This window comes from Phocoena phocoena, chromosome 13 (genome assembly GCF_963924675.1).
Source record: "Phocoena phocoena chromosome 13, mPhoPho1.1, whole genome shotgun sequence".
In the NCBI taxonomy this organism is placed as follows: Eukaryota; Metazoa; Chordata; class Mammalia; order Artiodactyla; family Phocoenidae; genus Phocoena; species Phocoena phocoena.
In genome coordinates, this window is record NC_089231.1 from 68,001,128 (window position 1) to 68,016,557 (window position 15,430).

The following is a 15,430-nucleotide window of genomic DNA, read 5'->3' on the forward strand; positions in this document are numbered from 1 at the left end:
TCCTCCATATGAACCCCATATGCTGTCTGTGAATCACTTTCATCTCTAAATTAGCAGGATCCAAATTAGGAGGGCTTTCCTACAGTGAAATCTGTTTAAGCAAACATCTGCTGGTTCCCTGAAAAGTTATTTTTTTTCTACAGGTGGCCTTTGAATTTGTGGTCCAAAATTTATGCAAAGAAAATGTAGCCTTTGAGACTAAAGGCTACCCCCTCAGAGAGAGGTAGTATCTTTGAGAACCTGGGCCTCCTCTCAGCCGGGGAGAAGGCGTGCTAGAGAGAAGCTCAGTTCCGGGCCAGGAAGTGCTCAGATCTAATGAAAGTGACAACTGCTTCATCACTGTCAGGGCGATACTGATTGAAAGGACACATTTTTCCTGTTATTAATATTCTTAATCAAAGCATAAAAGGAAGCATATGTTTTAGTTGAATCAAGGCCCATTTTTCTGTTTTCTCAATTACTCATTTGTCAGGATAATGGAATAGGGGAGGCCCAAAATGCAATCCCAAAGCCATGAATTCTGCCCTTAGCTTTACCCAAGATTGCCCAAATGACCTTGGGCAAATCACTGAGGGCAGATACTCACTTCGTGTCTGTATCAGTGACAGAGTCAACAACCTCCCCTCAAGCCAGTGAATACTCACCAAATATTAGACGAGTCATCAAATGACCCTGATGCTTCTGTTAGTGTGACGAGCACATACAGACCGTTTTCTCCTCCAAATGATAGGACAGTTTTGAGATTATCTTAAGGTACCCCAAAAAGTGGGCTAAGACATTGAGGGTCTTATTAATTTCTCTAACATTTCAGGGAAATGGCTTTATGGATACCTCTAACTAAAAAGGAAAATAATAACTGAAAAGATTATGCAAAAATCACAAAAGTAACCCAGGTGTCCCAATTCTGAGGTCATCTTATGCTGCAGTGAAAGGTAATAAGCAGAGGGATCAGGAGAAAGTGGCATGTGATTGAAGTCGGAAATCTGAGGGGCATGAAGCACCCTGGGCAGACCCTGTAGCGCATCTTATAAAAACAGAGAGGACAGAAGCACAAGACCAGTGGTCTCCCTCTCCCACCACTCCCAGTCTGCAGCGATTTCTCTGTGAAAGACTCTCAGGTCACCAGACAGCTCAGCTGGGCTTGGTGGGGCCGAGAGCCTGCAGTACCCGACCGTAAGCACAGCCAGCACGTCCATCCAGGTGGATGAAGCAGGACATTCCCCAAGGTGTGACATGGTCCCGAGGCACAGGGCCGCTGGTCCTCAGAAGATGAGTTTGCAATGAGGACCTGGGCCTTTCTGACCCCAAGGCCATGTTTGGCCAAAACTGGAGACGATAACCTCATTCTTCCTAGTTAATAAAAAGAGAGGTTGGCCGGGTGAATGTAATTAACCACGTGTGCATAGTGAGATTACACAGATAATTCATCAAGCTGTACACTTATCGTTTATACACACACAGACACTATCACAAGATGATACAGCAGTGGAACAGTGAGAGTGGTCCCCCAAGTCCACAAGTGCCACAGCATCCCACTTTCTGGGGAAAGTCTCTGAAGCCTAGAAGATCCAAAGAAACAGATGACTAGTGTGATCCTGTGACATGCATTAATGCCCAGGAAGAATGCATTTTTCTTCTTTGAGCTTACCTTGGCCTGGACGGCATAAGAAGCCAGGAGCACAGAAGCCTCGGGAGGGCAGTAGATCTTTTCATCTAAAATCTGCTTCTTTACCTGAAAGGGGCAACAGGGGAGACATGATACCGTGTGTGTGGACAGGAGCCGTGCAGGCTGGTCACAGCAAGACACTGCAGCGTGTTCTAATGAGGCCTGTCAACCCAGCCTGCTAATGATTTTCTGACAAAGGGAACCGCTGCCGACAGGTTGGGAGCTCGGTCCCCGAGAAGTTATTGGTAAGATGGCTACGCAGAAAAAAACCCTTAGTCTCTTCTGTTCGTGATCAAATGCCAAAGAGGAAAAACAATCTTCGTAGTTAAAAAAAGAGACTGACATCTGGGTTGTGACGGAGGAGAGCTGTGAACTCGGGAAATGTCAGGAGCGGCTCTGGTGGTGATTGCAGCCTCGGCCCCAGCTGAGCACACGCAGAATCAGAGGAAATGGAGTCTGCTTTTAAGTCTTAACACAAGACCAAAGTCAGCGAGGCCACTGAGTTATGACTGCAGGAAAAAAACCCATCACTTTCAATATGCCTGCTCTAAGGAAAAAGGAAGCAATAAAGTTTGATCGATTAACCTTTAAGTCCACTTGAGGTCCGGGAAATATAATTCTTAAGCCATAATGTTGAATTAACATATCTCATTGCATTTAATTTCTTAGACTGGTACAGTGGGTGATGTTCCAGACATAGAGGCAAGACAGCCTCCTGAAGTGAGGGCATGCTGAAATAAACACAACGGGAAAGCCAGCTCTCTTTCACAGACGTCAGCAGTCACCAGATTCATAAAAGTAGTAAATTTTGCCTTGCTCAGCCATGAAAGCGCTCCAACATTTCAGTAGGAGGGGAAATTAAGCCAAAGTCAAATGGAGAATGGGCACTGCTTACAAGAAAGCCATCTCTATATGGCTAGGACATTCTGGGGCCTAGGAGGTCATTTTGTGGTTTCATTCAAAGCAGGGCAACTTTCTAATCCTTCGGTTTTAAGCTGCACTACAGAAAAACTAAAAGGGCTTCCCTTTGACATGAAAATATTGGAGAGGGGATATACAAACACACACACTTTTTTTGGCAAACTTTTTTTTGCAAGAGAAATTACTGGAGGGGGTTATTACATTTAACTTAATATTTACTTAATGCAATAATCTGAGGCTCAAACTAATTATAGGAGGCCAGGCTATATGTGTACCTCTGGGCAATCATGTAATTAACGCCCTGCTAGGGTCTTTTCCGTCACTGATGGTGGACACACCAGCCGTTCCAGCGCCAAGCACCATAACTAACCGTGAAACTTGGAAAGTGCTCTGAGCGAGCAGTAGGAACACAAGCAAAACTGACAAGGTTCTCATCCTCACACCAGTCCCCCTAGCTGCACCTCTAGATGGTCAACTAGCTGTCTTTGAACCTATAATTATGGATCTCCTAATTTCTTCAATTCGGTGGAACAATTACTTATGGGGTCCCCACCGTGCACTCAACGAGCCTTGCCTTAAAGGGGCTTACAGTCTAATGAGGAAATAGGTGGAAAATAAGGCAGTATAGACAAAGAGTGCCATGAAACATGATGTCTGAAGTACCACGTGTGTGGGATTTACCAAGTGTCACTGGAGTTCTGAAGTCCTGCCTTCATGAGAGCAAATTTTAAATTTCTGGAAGAACTACTCTTTGCAAGACTCTCTTTTTAGACTTCCTGGGCAACTATTGAGTACTTCTAAGTTAGTGAGGAGCCATCTTCAAAGATGTTTCTAGTTAGGGAGCTACTTGTATGTGTTCTTTCGCCATCATACTTTTGCAATTTCATTTGATGCCAATTATCATCACTCAAGTATAGTTCTGTCCTGAAGACTGTTTTTCATTATAGAACCAAAGGGACTGGCTTTCCAGAGGGAGAACATTTTCACAATGTGGAGGCATTTGTGGTCAAATCCGAGGGGTTGGCCCAGGCTGCCTCTGCTGCTACCCCTGGGGGCGGTTCTCTCAAGATCAGGGGGGTAGCATGGAAAGGGGTACCTGCAAGAAGAATAAATGTTGCGTGATCTCCTGAACCAGCTCCTCCTCGGCATTCTCAGGATAAAATTTGGCCAGGAAGTGAAAGGTGACTGGCTCTTCCTTTGAAACGTCATGATCCAGCACCTGCGGAATTACAGAGCAAAAGAAAAACAAGCTAGTTTCGCCCCTCTCCCTCCCAGGCCGCCATCAAAGGACCTTCTGCAGGGAGTGTATAAACATTTTTCTCCCTTCTAAATTTATCGCATTTCCCAAAGGTTGTGATTCTACAGTTTGAAGCATTCACAAACCCATCTATAACAGGAGGTAATATTCACTTCACATGGTGAATTAATCAAATTAATCAATATCCCCAAGTGGTGAGTGGAGCTAAGATGATTCAGGCACAAATGTTTTCAAGGCCACAGAGATAGCTAAAAACTAGAAATTTATAACTCAAAGGCCTTGGGCACTATCCTTTACAGGTAGGCTGAAGGTTTTTTAATTTTCTCAAGTAGTGGAATCTTCCTTTACTCTTTTGTCCTGCTGACTACCTACAACATTTAGGTCCATACTGGAATGGAGCTTAGAGATGATGAACTAAATATTTGTGAAATCATCTAAACATTAACTGAGCAACAAAAGTAAAACACGTCCATCATGGCAACCCTTTGTTTCAAGGAACCTCTAGAGATGCCCCACGAAATACTTGAGCACAGCCAGTAAACCACTCTGCCTTTAATATTCTAACAATTTCATCCACCCACTGGAAAGCTTGAGCCATCTGCTCTCCAGAATGAATTTCATCTCAGGACATAAACATGCCATGTGACAGGCTACAAGGCTCCATTAACATGTGTCATAATTTATTTCCTTTGAGCAGCAGGCTCCATGGCTCCTGAGGCCCCCAATCTAATATCCATTTGGCCAACACTCAGGTACGATTTCAAATTTACTTTGCTGAGAGTCACAAAGTGATACTGAAGGTTTTGCTGTCTTTGGTAGATAACTCTCCAGGCTCCTGCCCAAATTCCTGGTCGTGGTGCCCAAGAGATTCAAAATAAACCTGATCTAGGACGCTCTTGCTGGCATGGCAGCACTTGGACATTCATGATCGCTGGGAATTACCATGTGAAATTTATAACCAGCAGGGACCCCAACGTGAAGATTCAGATTACTGCGTACATATGTAAACACAATTTGAACGCCTGAGTTTATAGTCAAACTGGTAGAAGACGGGAGGCTTTCACTGTTTATCATGCGAAGTAGTAGATAATAGAATGAGGTAGGCAATTGCAGGGGGTAATTTGGGGTAAAAATGAGACACTGACTTACTCAGAGATTCAGGGGTCTTTTAGGAGTCACTGACTAAAACATACGGACCTGCTCTCAGCGTCTCCATGGATAGGTTGGCAGGTAAGTAGGTGACAGTGTCTTTGTGAGCACATAAGAACCCACGCAGAGGGCAGTTCCCCGAGGCAATATCCATTTCTAAGCCACATTAGAACTGCTGGGAGTCAGACTTGTACACCAGACCTCAGAAGCCCCAGAATATCATGAGAACAAAATAGACATTCTTCCTTCACCGCGGGAACCAGGGCACTCTTTATTCCTTAGATCATGTTAATGAACAAATTGAGTTGGGCCATGGTGTTCCTCAAAAACACTCTGAAACATTCCCTAAAGAACAGGAGCCCCAAGAAAATCCTTCAAAGACATCAATTGTGGGAAAAAAAACCAAAACGATAATACAATAGTAATTTTTATCCACGAAGCCTGACTCATGGCTCAGTCAACAGAATGGCATTAAGCCTGAAGCAATCAGGTGACACCCGGTGACAACAAGGAAGAAGCCAGGGATGGCAGCTGGTCAGTCCTGGGTGGTTCTGCCGGCCCCGGGGTAGCTGGTGAGGAACAGGGGCGGGGCCTCCCTAGGCCCGCATCCTGTCCCGTATAACTTCCTCCGCAACCCGCCCCTCTCTCTGCTGTGTACCCATAATGCCCCATGATGAGCAATAAGCTAGACACATGCTCAGGGGAAATCCAGAGCCCATGCCAGCCCCACTGGTGTCATCAGGGTCTGGGCCCACCTTCTTGTCCATCTTGAGCCAGGCCACGGTGTCCTTGATTGTATACTGCAGGCCAAAGAACCAGGTTTCCCGAAGCCCCAGGGTCCGGCACACCAAGTCAAACAGGTCCTTCCCCTTCCACTTCATCTGCAAGGGAACAAACCAACAGGGGAAGACAGCTGAGCCCAAGTGGTAATCTGCTCGCAGGAAAACCTTTTCTCTGCTCCCCCCACCTCAGCTTCTGAAAGGTGGGGGTGACGCTAAGATGGCTGAGGAGCACAGAATTCCTAAATAATTGTAAACCTTCCTACACAAAACCATGAGTGGGAAAATAATAATTAGAGCTTAATGGCTTAATCACTGCAAAGCATACACAATACCTCCCTTGGACAGTTCCTTACAGATCTTAATATGCCCAAAGCTGCCAATTTAGGAAAGCTGGTAAATAACGTCCACATTTAAGAGTCAAGCTTCTCCCGTTAACCCAAGGTTAGCTTCTAGAGACATTCGTTTCCTCAAGATTTTCTTGTTGATTTTCTTTTTAATCATGACTCTGCCCTTTAATAAAAGGCTAGCTTTTTAAAATGTGAAGACTAGTTTTACTTGATTTTTTTTTTAAAACGCAACATAGGGTACGAAGTTGTAACTGAGGTCACAAATCATGGGGAAAAAGAACCACTAGAGACCAGCCAGTCCAATCACGGGTCTCTCCCCATCATGATGTGTAACCAAGGCCAAAGAGGAGGTGTCCACCCACAGCCACATGCAGCAACTTCAAACTCTTGTATCGAAACCCAGGGGACAAACAGACAGGAATATACTGTAGTGTGCTAATCCCGTAGCCTCATTTTCAAAAGGACCTGAAGCAATGGCTGCTAAACCCATTTCTCAGCTCTTCAATCTTGTGGCCAGAAAAGCAGGTTCAATATCATAATAGGGGAAGAAAATACCCAGGAGCTTAGTAAATGTTGCCACCCGTGATGCAGCCACCCATAGCGGCTGCTGGCCTCGACCCCAGTCAGTGGCCCCCAAGTATCAGGTGGACATTCAAATGGACACCTGCGTACAGGGATGAGCACAAGACACGTCACGGAGATGGTGGGCACAGATGGTGGATTCAAATACGAGGTCACCAGACATCGGAAGAGGAAGACCACCTGACTGCAGGGGCGTCTGTCCTTCTCCTGCTCTCATTAGAAATTTCCACCCAAGGTCCTGGCACACTGAAGATGCACAATGAAAAGGAACTGGGGAAAGTTCAGCGTTCAGAGACTTCTTATAAAAGCAAGAAGGAAAAAAAATAAGTTAGACCTCTAAAATCTGATTGGTGTTTGCTAAAACCTGATTCTAGAGGATTTTTCAAGCAGGCCTTCTATTTTTAATATATGTGAATGGACGGCGTGTTCCCTACGAGGAACTCAACAGGAAAGCCCATCCTTCTCCGTGTGTATATTCAAAGTCAAAGAGCAAAGGAGCAGCCTAGATGGAAGCACACCAAAACTGCAGCAGACACAGGGTGGAGATATGGATTAGCTTTTGTCCTTCTCCAAAAGATGCTCTAGCTCTGCCCCCGTCCCCTCTCTGTGACTTCAGTGGGGCCCCTGCAACACTACAAAGGTTGAGTTCTTTAGAAATTATTTTGAGTAAAATAAAATAAAATGTTTTATTTTAAAAAGATGATCTTCCCCTTTTGTAAGGCTTAATAATGCTTGTTGGCACACCTGTGTCCCAGTCTGACACTGGGACAAAGGGTTTTTTAATTCACGGTAGGTTTTAATTCCTACAGGTGGACTTCACTGAAGAAATGTTATTTTGGAAAACTAGGGGCTTCAGGATGCTGATTATCCTCTTGTTTCTATTTTAAGCCAGTACATAGTATATAAATTATAAATGACTACTTTGCTACAAGATAATGTAACACTTAAGAGCACACATTAACTTGGAGAAGTGAAATACCCAAGGGCCAAGAAGATCAAGGTAATGATCCCCAATCCGCCATAACTCACGGCCACCGCAGGGCGGGCTCTGGCACGAGGGGCTGTCTGCAAGTGGGTGTGTGTTGCATCTAAACGAGAGCTACCAAGAGAATGCTGAGTGGATTTCCTGATTTGGGAGCTTAAATTCTCAAACATAATCTCGTATTAATGCAGTTTTCTACTTCCTTGTTTCTAAAATGCAAAATTATCTCTGTTGAATGCAGAGACAATGTCTTTGCTACTATGGAGCTTGCAATAAAGTGAAGAGAGGGGAAATTTTTTCACACCAATTCAGAATGCCTGGCTTATATTTTCAACTTTAAGAATTGTAGGGTGTCAAATTGGAAATGAGTCTGAGTAATTAATTACCCACAGTAGACCTGTCCCCTTTTTGTATAAGGAAACATTCTTTGGCAGCCTGCTACAGCAGACAACTGGCCTTTCTTCTTGGTGGTCTAAGGTAGGCAACCCCCCAGATCACCTCTTTTTCTGCTCTGTGGGGTTCCTTTCATCTTGCTCTCCTCCAGCACTCCCCAACCTTTTCCAGTAAGTAACTGGTATCTTAACACTCTTCTCCCACCCTAAAACAAAACCCATTTTCAGAAGAGCCTGGTATTTATTGCTCCTTTACAGCTCAATGTGAATTAAAGCCTCTGCTTCCTCTCATCTAATCCTTTTTTTGGCTGCACCTCGAAGCCTGTGGGATCTCAGTTCCCCGACCAGGGACTGAACACTGTCCACAGCAGTGAAAGCCTGGAATCCTAACCACTAGGCCACCAGGGAACTCCCCATCCTCTCAGCTAATCTTTCAGCAAGCATTACACAGCACATCCTATGTGCCCAGCAATATTAGACACTGAGGATGTGAAATTCTGGAAGAATGTTCCCTGCCGAAGACTCAAGTAACGACCCAGGTTGGAAAAAGCTTTAAAGAACAAGGGAGAATTAGTTAAAGGAGAAAAGGAAATAAGTCTAAAAACAGACAAACGTCATGTTCTCTACAGGGAACTGCATGTCATCTGGCAGAGGTGAAACAGACAGCCTGAACTCAGTGGGCCTGGTGGGGATGGACCAGGACTCTCCATATACCCAGAGGCAGAGGAATGATGGGATCAGACCTGCATTCTAGAATGTGCACTAACAACAGGTTGGAGGAAAGGAGCCTGGAATCAAGAAGGGCAGAAGGGAGGCCAACTCCCACCTTGATGACGGCAGTGCGAAGGAGAGAAAGCCTGAGAACTAGAAAAGCATCAAGAGAAACACCTGAATTCCTGGCTTGAGCATCAGGTGGTTCCAGTAGAGGAGGGATGGAAGACAGGAAAAGCAGGAGCAGCAAGTTTTGAGGGAAACAGATGAGTAATTAAGTTCTAGACAAAGTAAGACAGGGTGCCTGAGGAAACCAAGTAGAGATGTCCTAAATACACCTGATTTTAAGTCTTAGCTCTATTTACAAAATAAAGTGTTCTAGTTTTTAGTTATTAAGTTTTTCTCTTGGGCTAAATCTAACCTCCAATGTGTTGTTACCTACATGAGGGTGCACTTTTCAACATGCCTTCCCCAAATGTATGAGGCTTGCTTAATTGGGGTTTCTACTTCTTCACAAACAAGAACCACCGGTCACAGTTACTCCTGGTGGCTCTTGGGAAACCCTGAGGATGGGAGGTCTTGGGTTGCCGTGGGGCTTCCTCAGTGCTGCTGACTCAAGAGCATGAGTATGAGCACACCCACCTCCAGTTCTATCACTGGTCCACTGCACTGTGCTGATGTGGGAAGGTGATGTGACCACCTAAGCATCTCCCTAGATCGTAGGCACCTCAGAACAAGAGCAACGCCGGTCATCTCTCTACTCCCCACGGCACCCGCCGAGTGTGCACACACAAGACGTGGCAAACGATGGCTGTGTGACAGAACAGACTTGACCACTTCAAAACCCGAGGCTCAAAAGTGTAAAGCAAAATGAACCCCCATTCGTCCACTCCTTCGACAAACATTTAGTGAACACACGCTGTGTCCAAGCACCAGCCGAGGTGCAGGGGATAAATGGGGGACAGAAGACAACAGGCCCAGGGTGTGAACCTGTCAGAAACAGATAATCATTCCCCTCGCCCCACACACAAATCAACTCCGGGTGTGGTGGTCAGCACTATAGCACCCAGTGCCACAACAGGGACATCAGGGACTGGAGGGACCCTCTATCTTGAACGGGTGGGCAATGGCATCTGAACTGGTGGGAAAGAGAAGCCAAGACCAGCCTTGGGGAAGGAAGAGAGAGCAGGCAAGTGTGTTACAGGCAGAGGGAAGAGCATATGTGAAGGTCTAGAGGTCTAGATGGTTCTTGTAGGAAATGACAGTATTGTAGTTCAGTTTGGCTGGAGAACAGAGGCTGGGGAACACTTGCTTACTTTCAACTACCATCTACAATCAATTCTTGGGAATTCTCTGGCAGTCCAGTGGTTAGGACTCCACGCTTCCACTGCAGGGGGCACGGTTGGGGAACTAAGATCCCGAAAGCCATATGGCATGGCCAAAAAAAATAAAAAATAAAACCAATTCTTTGTCTCCTAACTCTGACCTGTCGTGTGAACCACAGAAAGCTGTCTGAGTGGCTGTTTTCTCCTTTTTCCCCAGGATGGAACATAACTCGTACCATTCTAGATGTACAGGAGAGAAGCTAAATCATTACATAAGATGGATGCTTCCAAAGATTAGGGCTTAATTCCTTCCAGGAACCAGTCTAAAAGGCAGAGAGAAACAGTGGCTATCTAACATCATCGGTATGAATCTCAGTGCTGCCGCTGTGTGACCTTGGGCAAGTTATTGAACTTCCTTGTGCTTTGCTACAGGGATAATAAACAGAACCTGTTTCAGCAGATTGATCTCAGGATTAAGTGCACTGATACATTTGAAAAGCCTAAGAAGGTGCCACAGTAAATACTCAATAAAAGGTGGTGATTACTCATTCTAACCCCGCCTCTTCTTATATTCTCAAGGGGCATCGTTTAAAGCCTCCAGTTGTGTTCCACTCCACGCATGATGGATGGTAGATCAGAAAGGGCACCATCAATTCCCATCGTGCTAACCAAGCCATCACTCACTTGACTAACATTTATTGAGCACCCACTACATCCTAGTCACTGCGCTCGGCCCCAGAGATGAATGATGAATCTGGGACAAGACGCTGTCCCTATTCACGGCTGATGGGGAAGACAGGTAAACGGATAAGGAAAGTGCAACCTGGCAAATGCTCACAGAACAGAGGACTGAGGGAACGCAGCTCGGGCCTGGGGGTCTGTGGGGTGAGTGGCTTCCCTGGGGAGATGCCATCTGAGCTGGGTCTCAAAAGCCAGGCAGCAGCTGGTCCTCTGGTGAAGGGGCTGAAGGATGAGAGGTCACTCCAGCCGGAGGGAACAGCATGTCTGTCGCTTGGGTCCAGGCTGTTGTCAAGTGAAGGAACGCTCTTTGCGTTCTTCTGGTATCTGACAAGCAGCGTGACTGTCCTATCTGCAGTACTGAATGTTCAGTGCAGTACTGTGTACATGGCTTCAGCCCCACGCATGTGACAGCTCGCACCCACCACGGCCACTCAGGGCCTGGGTCGTTCAGTCCCTGCTCTGAGCGGCCAGGCCCCCCTGAACAATACCTGCCACGTCTCTAAGGAGCCACGACCAGTGGGATGAGTCTTTTTTTTTTTTTTTATTAAAACATTTTCTCTTCTGATACCTGCTAGCACATAAGCCATTCAGGCTTTGCACTTATGCTACTTACAGGCCTTTTTGGAGGGTTTGTCATTTTTCCTGAACAGATTGCCAAAAAGAGAACAGTCCCTGGTGCTGATGAAATGTTCACCTGAACTCATCTCTTCCGCCCTGGGGCAAGTGTTCCACTGCTCCACATACCCCCTCACCCCCGACTCTGCTCAGCCCAGTGAAGGGAGGGAGGCGACGAGGCAGGGGCTCATCTTGCAGGCAGAAAAGGAGCGGTGGAGGGAGGGAGAAAGGAGATTTGCAGGAAGGAGCCGGACTCCATGGCGTGTGGGCTCCAGCTCTGTGGGCCTCGGCCTCCAGATGCCCTTGAAGCTCAGGGCAAATGGCAGGGAGTCTGGGCGCACGGCGCGTCTTGCATCGTGGCTGTGTTCTTGCATTACTTTAACGGGCTGCGGTGCTATTTCCCAGATCCATCCCATGCCTCTATCACAGATGGATGTGTATGAACTTTATAAACAGGACTAAGTGCTGTCAGCTTGTTATCTTTTGTAGGGGCTGGATTTATGAGCTTTACCCAGAGTGAAGTGCTTGTCATTTATCAACCTCAAATGTTTTAAGGAAACAGCACTAAGCACTTAGGCTTTGCAGCAGGAACGTAGCTGGAATGCAGCACTTTTCTGTTGTTGGAAGCAACTGGCACCAATAGCCTACAGGACCAATCAGGGTCTATTAACCGGGGAAGCATTTTGAATAACGTCTGAGACATCTTCTTACCACAGGCCAGGTTTAGACTCACAACCCTAAAACTACCACTTGTTTTTTTGGCTGTGGCAGCCTTTGCATGGCATTTCTCGCACGGCTTTCTCTGGGCCGTACAGAGAATCGAATGTGGCTGCCATGTGTGAAATGCCTGAGAATCAGAAGCCCCAGAGAAACTTCAGCTTTACAGAGAAGACTCAGACCTGGAGAAGCTAGCAGAGAAGTGACATCCCATTTCATAGATGTCGGGGGACAGGATTATCAGCCACACAAGAGATGCTATTTGACTGGCTGGCTACTCCACAGAAGAGGAAAGAGAACCGACGGACAGACCCGGCATTCACTTATCAGGGTTTCTTCTAATTAGTTCACAAGCTGCCCCAGCATTTTCTATAAAAACTATTGAAAGGTTAGCTCCCTTACAGACAGAGCAATAGAAGGGACCGTACCTCCCCGGGCTCAGGACACATGTAGCGTGTTTACCGTGATTTCGGGAACGCGAGAGCAAGGAGGGTTGTAATCTCCCCTCTCCACGTTCACCCCTAATTGACTTTTGCAGTCGTGGCTGCCCTACGAGAACTGATTTCAGAGAAGAGTTGAGAATTTAAGATGCTGATGTGCCTGATCCAAACCTAAATACAACTTTTATTGGCCTGTTTTGAAAAAACAGATGCCAAACACCTCCATTTACAAGATAAACACAATGGAAAGAGTTATAAAAATGATTTTCCTGTGCAGCAGTGAATAATGAGTCCCATTAAAATCTATTCCAGTTAATCAAAGAGGATAAAAGAGTGCAGTAATGGGGGTGTAAAACCGACCCTCCCCGACTCATACCACGGAAGCAGGTTCTGTGTCTCATGTCTGTGTTTGCTGTCGTGGTTAAGGACACACACACACCACTCCTAATCAGCCATTATTTCTGAGGGAAAAGGAGACCCTCCAAATAGAAACAAGATTTTAGTCAAAAAAAGAGACTCGTCTCTTTGCTCTACCAAGCACGACCCCCAAATCCCTTATCTCGATCTGCACAAAATCTCACAAACCTGAAACCTCCTTTTTGCAAAAACAAAACAACAAAAAACTCAATTCCAATCTTGCCCTGTCAGTTTCTGCCATAATCAACCACAGCAAGTAATTTTCCTCTCCCAGCCCTCCAATCATCGCTGTTAGTATGCTGAATCTATTTAAATCATTGGTTTCAAGGCCCTCCACCAATTACTTCCTCTCTCCTCCAACCAACTGCTCTGCCTTGTTACAAGGCAGCCTCTGCCCTCCCTGGTCAGCAAACCTACATGCCTCTAGTTACCCACAACCAGACCTTTCTAAGATCCCTTCTTTATCTCACCACTGTCTCCCTCCCCCGCATACAATACCAGATATGTGAGTTAGTATGTACTTTACATACACGGAAAAATGAGGTGTCTGTCTCTGCCCAAGATTCCTGTCCTTCCTGCAATTCTGTAGATCATAAACTCCTTGAAGACAAGGGCTAATACACATACATACACACACACACACACACACACACACACACACACACACACACTCCCTGTCTCTCTCTCTCTCTCTCTCTCTTTCTCTCTCTCCCCTTCTCCCTTCCTCTTTCTCTCTAAGTCTCCCAGGACCCACACAAGTGCTGTATAATCTGTGGCCACTTCACAAATGCTTGTGGTTGGTTGATGATGTTGATGATAATGATGATGATACCTAAGCTGAGCCTTCTGAGTAGAACAGTCTTCTAGGTAATGATTGCAATGAAGCAAGAATTTATGACACTCCTCATTAAAATTCTAATTGCATAATTGGGCCTGAAGGTATATACCCGCCCCCTTTGGGGACACATACTGATCTCCACTCTCTAAAAATACCTTGGCAAGGAAATCTAAATCTCAAAAAGCCAACCAAGAAAAATTTCCACAGAACAAGAGACCAGTAAGAAACAGATCACAGCGCCTCGGCAAGCCACAAAACGGAGGTTTTAAACTCTGAGAAGTCTTTCAAAACAAAATGAATTATAGATTTTTTGGAGGGAGAAAAGTTCTTATGTTTGCAGCTCCTGGCACATTGCCTGCTTTAGCGGAGACAGGTTCTAGCAGCGGCCGTGAGCCCAGAGAGGGGATCTACGTCCTAAACTCCCCCCTCCACCACGCACAACCTTGGGTGAGCCACACAGCTCAACTGCGCCTCAGTTTCTTCACCTGTCAATCAATTGTGCCCCCATGCAAGGCCCAAATTTTATAATGCTGTGAAAAAAGATGAGAGGCTTGAAGCTTTGAAAGTCAGCTGACAGATGACAAAGCAAAAAGAAACGTTATATGCTATAAAAGCAATGCAATTCCTCCAAAGTAAAGAAGACAATCTCTATCTTTGGAATTTAACTCACAACATGAGGGCAATCATGGCCTTGTCAAATAGCTATAAAACACCCAAACCCGCTGTGCTGGGAAAGTCGCGTAACCTCTCTGGGTCTCAGCTTCCACACTCATCAAGTGGGCTTTCAGGATTAATACCCTCTGAGTCTACGAGCTTGAGATGGTTTTGTATAAACCGTGGAGTATTTTTCACTGCTATAATCATTTTCTTTTAATCCTTTAACATCCCATTCTATATCTTAAAATCATTTTGGGGGATGTCAATGACCCTTAACACTTAATTTCTGTGTGCTTTCTACTTTCCCTTACTCAGGTACTGCCACTGCAATCATGTTCCTTGCTACTAATAATCAGGAGTTGATTTACAATAATGAACTCTAATGCAACAAAAATGGTGATTGTCATGTTAATGAAAAGTACAAGTTTTTTAGCACCAAGCATGCTGTTGATATTCAGCAATTACCAATGATTACAAATGTTTCCTACTAGAGCATGGACTTGAGGATATGGGGAGGCGGAAGGGTAAGCTGTGACAAAGTGAGAGAGTGGCATGGCCATATATACACTACCAAATGTAAAATAGATAGCTAGTGGGAAGCAGCCGCATAGCACAGGGAGATCAGCTCAGTGCTTTGTGAGGACCACCTAGAGGGGTGGGATAGGGAGGGTGGGAGGGAGGGAGATGCAAGAGGGAAGAGATATGGGAACATATGTATATGTATAACTGATTCACTGTTATAAAGCAGAAACTAACACGCCATAGTAAAGCAATTATACTCCAATAAAGATGCTAAAAAAAATGTTTCAAACACTGAGAATAAGAATTCTGCGGAGAGCTATGAATAGGAAACAATAGTAAATTCAGTGCTGGCAGCACAAAGCTCAATT

General features: G+C 45.5%; 1 protein-coding gene across 8 annotated transcripts in view; it reads right to left on the bottom strand.

The window, feature by feature from the left end:
- Positions 1–15,430, bottom strand: part of NF2 (NF2, moesin-ezrin-radixin like (MERLIN) tumor suppressor) — a 75,125-nt gene that overhangs the window by 43,685 nt on the left and 16,010 nt on the right. For 4 of the 8 annotated variants that reach the window (XM_065889856.1, XM_065889850.1, XM_065889855.1 and 1 more), the window contains exons 2-4: positions 5,750–5,875; positions 3,684–3,806; positions 1,649–1,732 (exon numbers count right to left, since the gene is read on the bottom strand). In XM_065889856.1, the coding sequence (XP_065745928.1) occupies positions 1,649–1,732; positions 3,684–3,806; positions 5,750–5,875 (333 nt within the window). The remainder of the gene's footprint in view (positions 1–1,648; positions 1,733–3,683; positions 3,807–5,749; positions 5,876–15,430) is intronic. The other 4 variants (XM_065889858.1, XM_065889857.1, XM_065889854.1 and 1 more) reach the window with 3 other exon arrangements.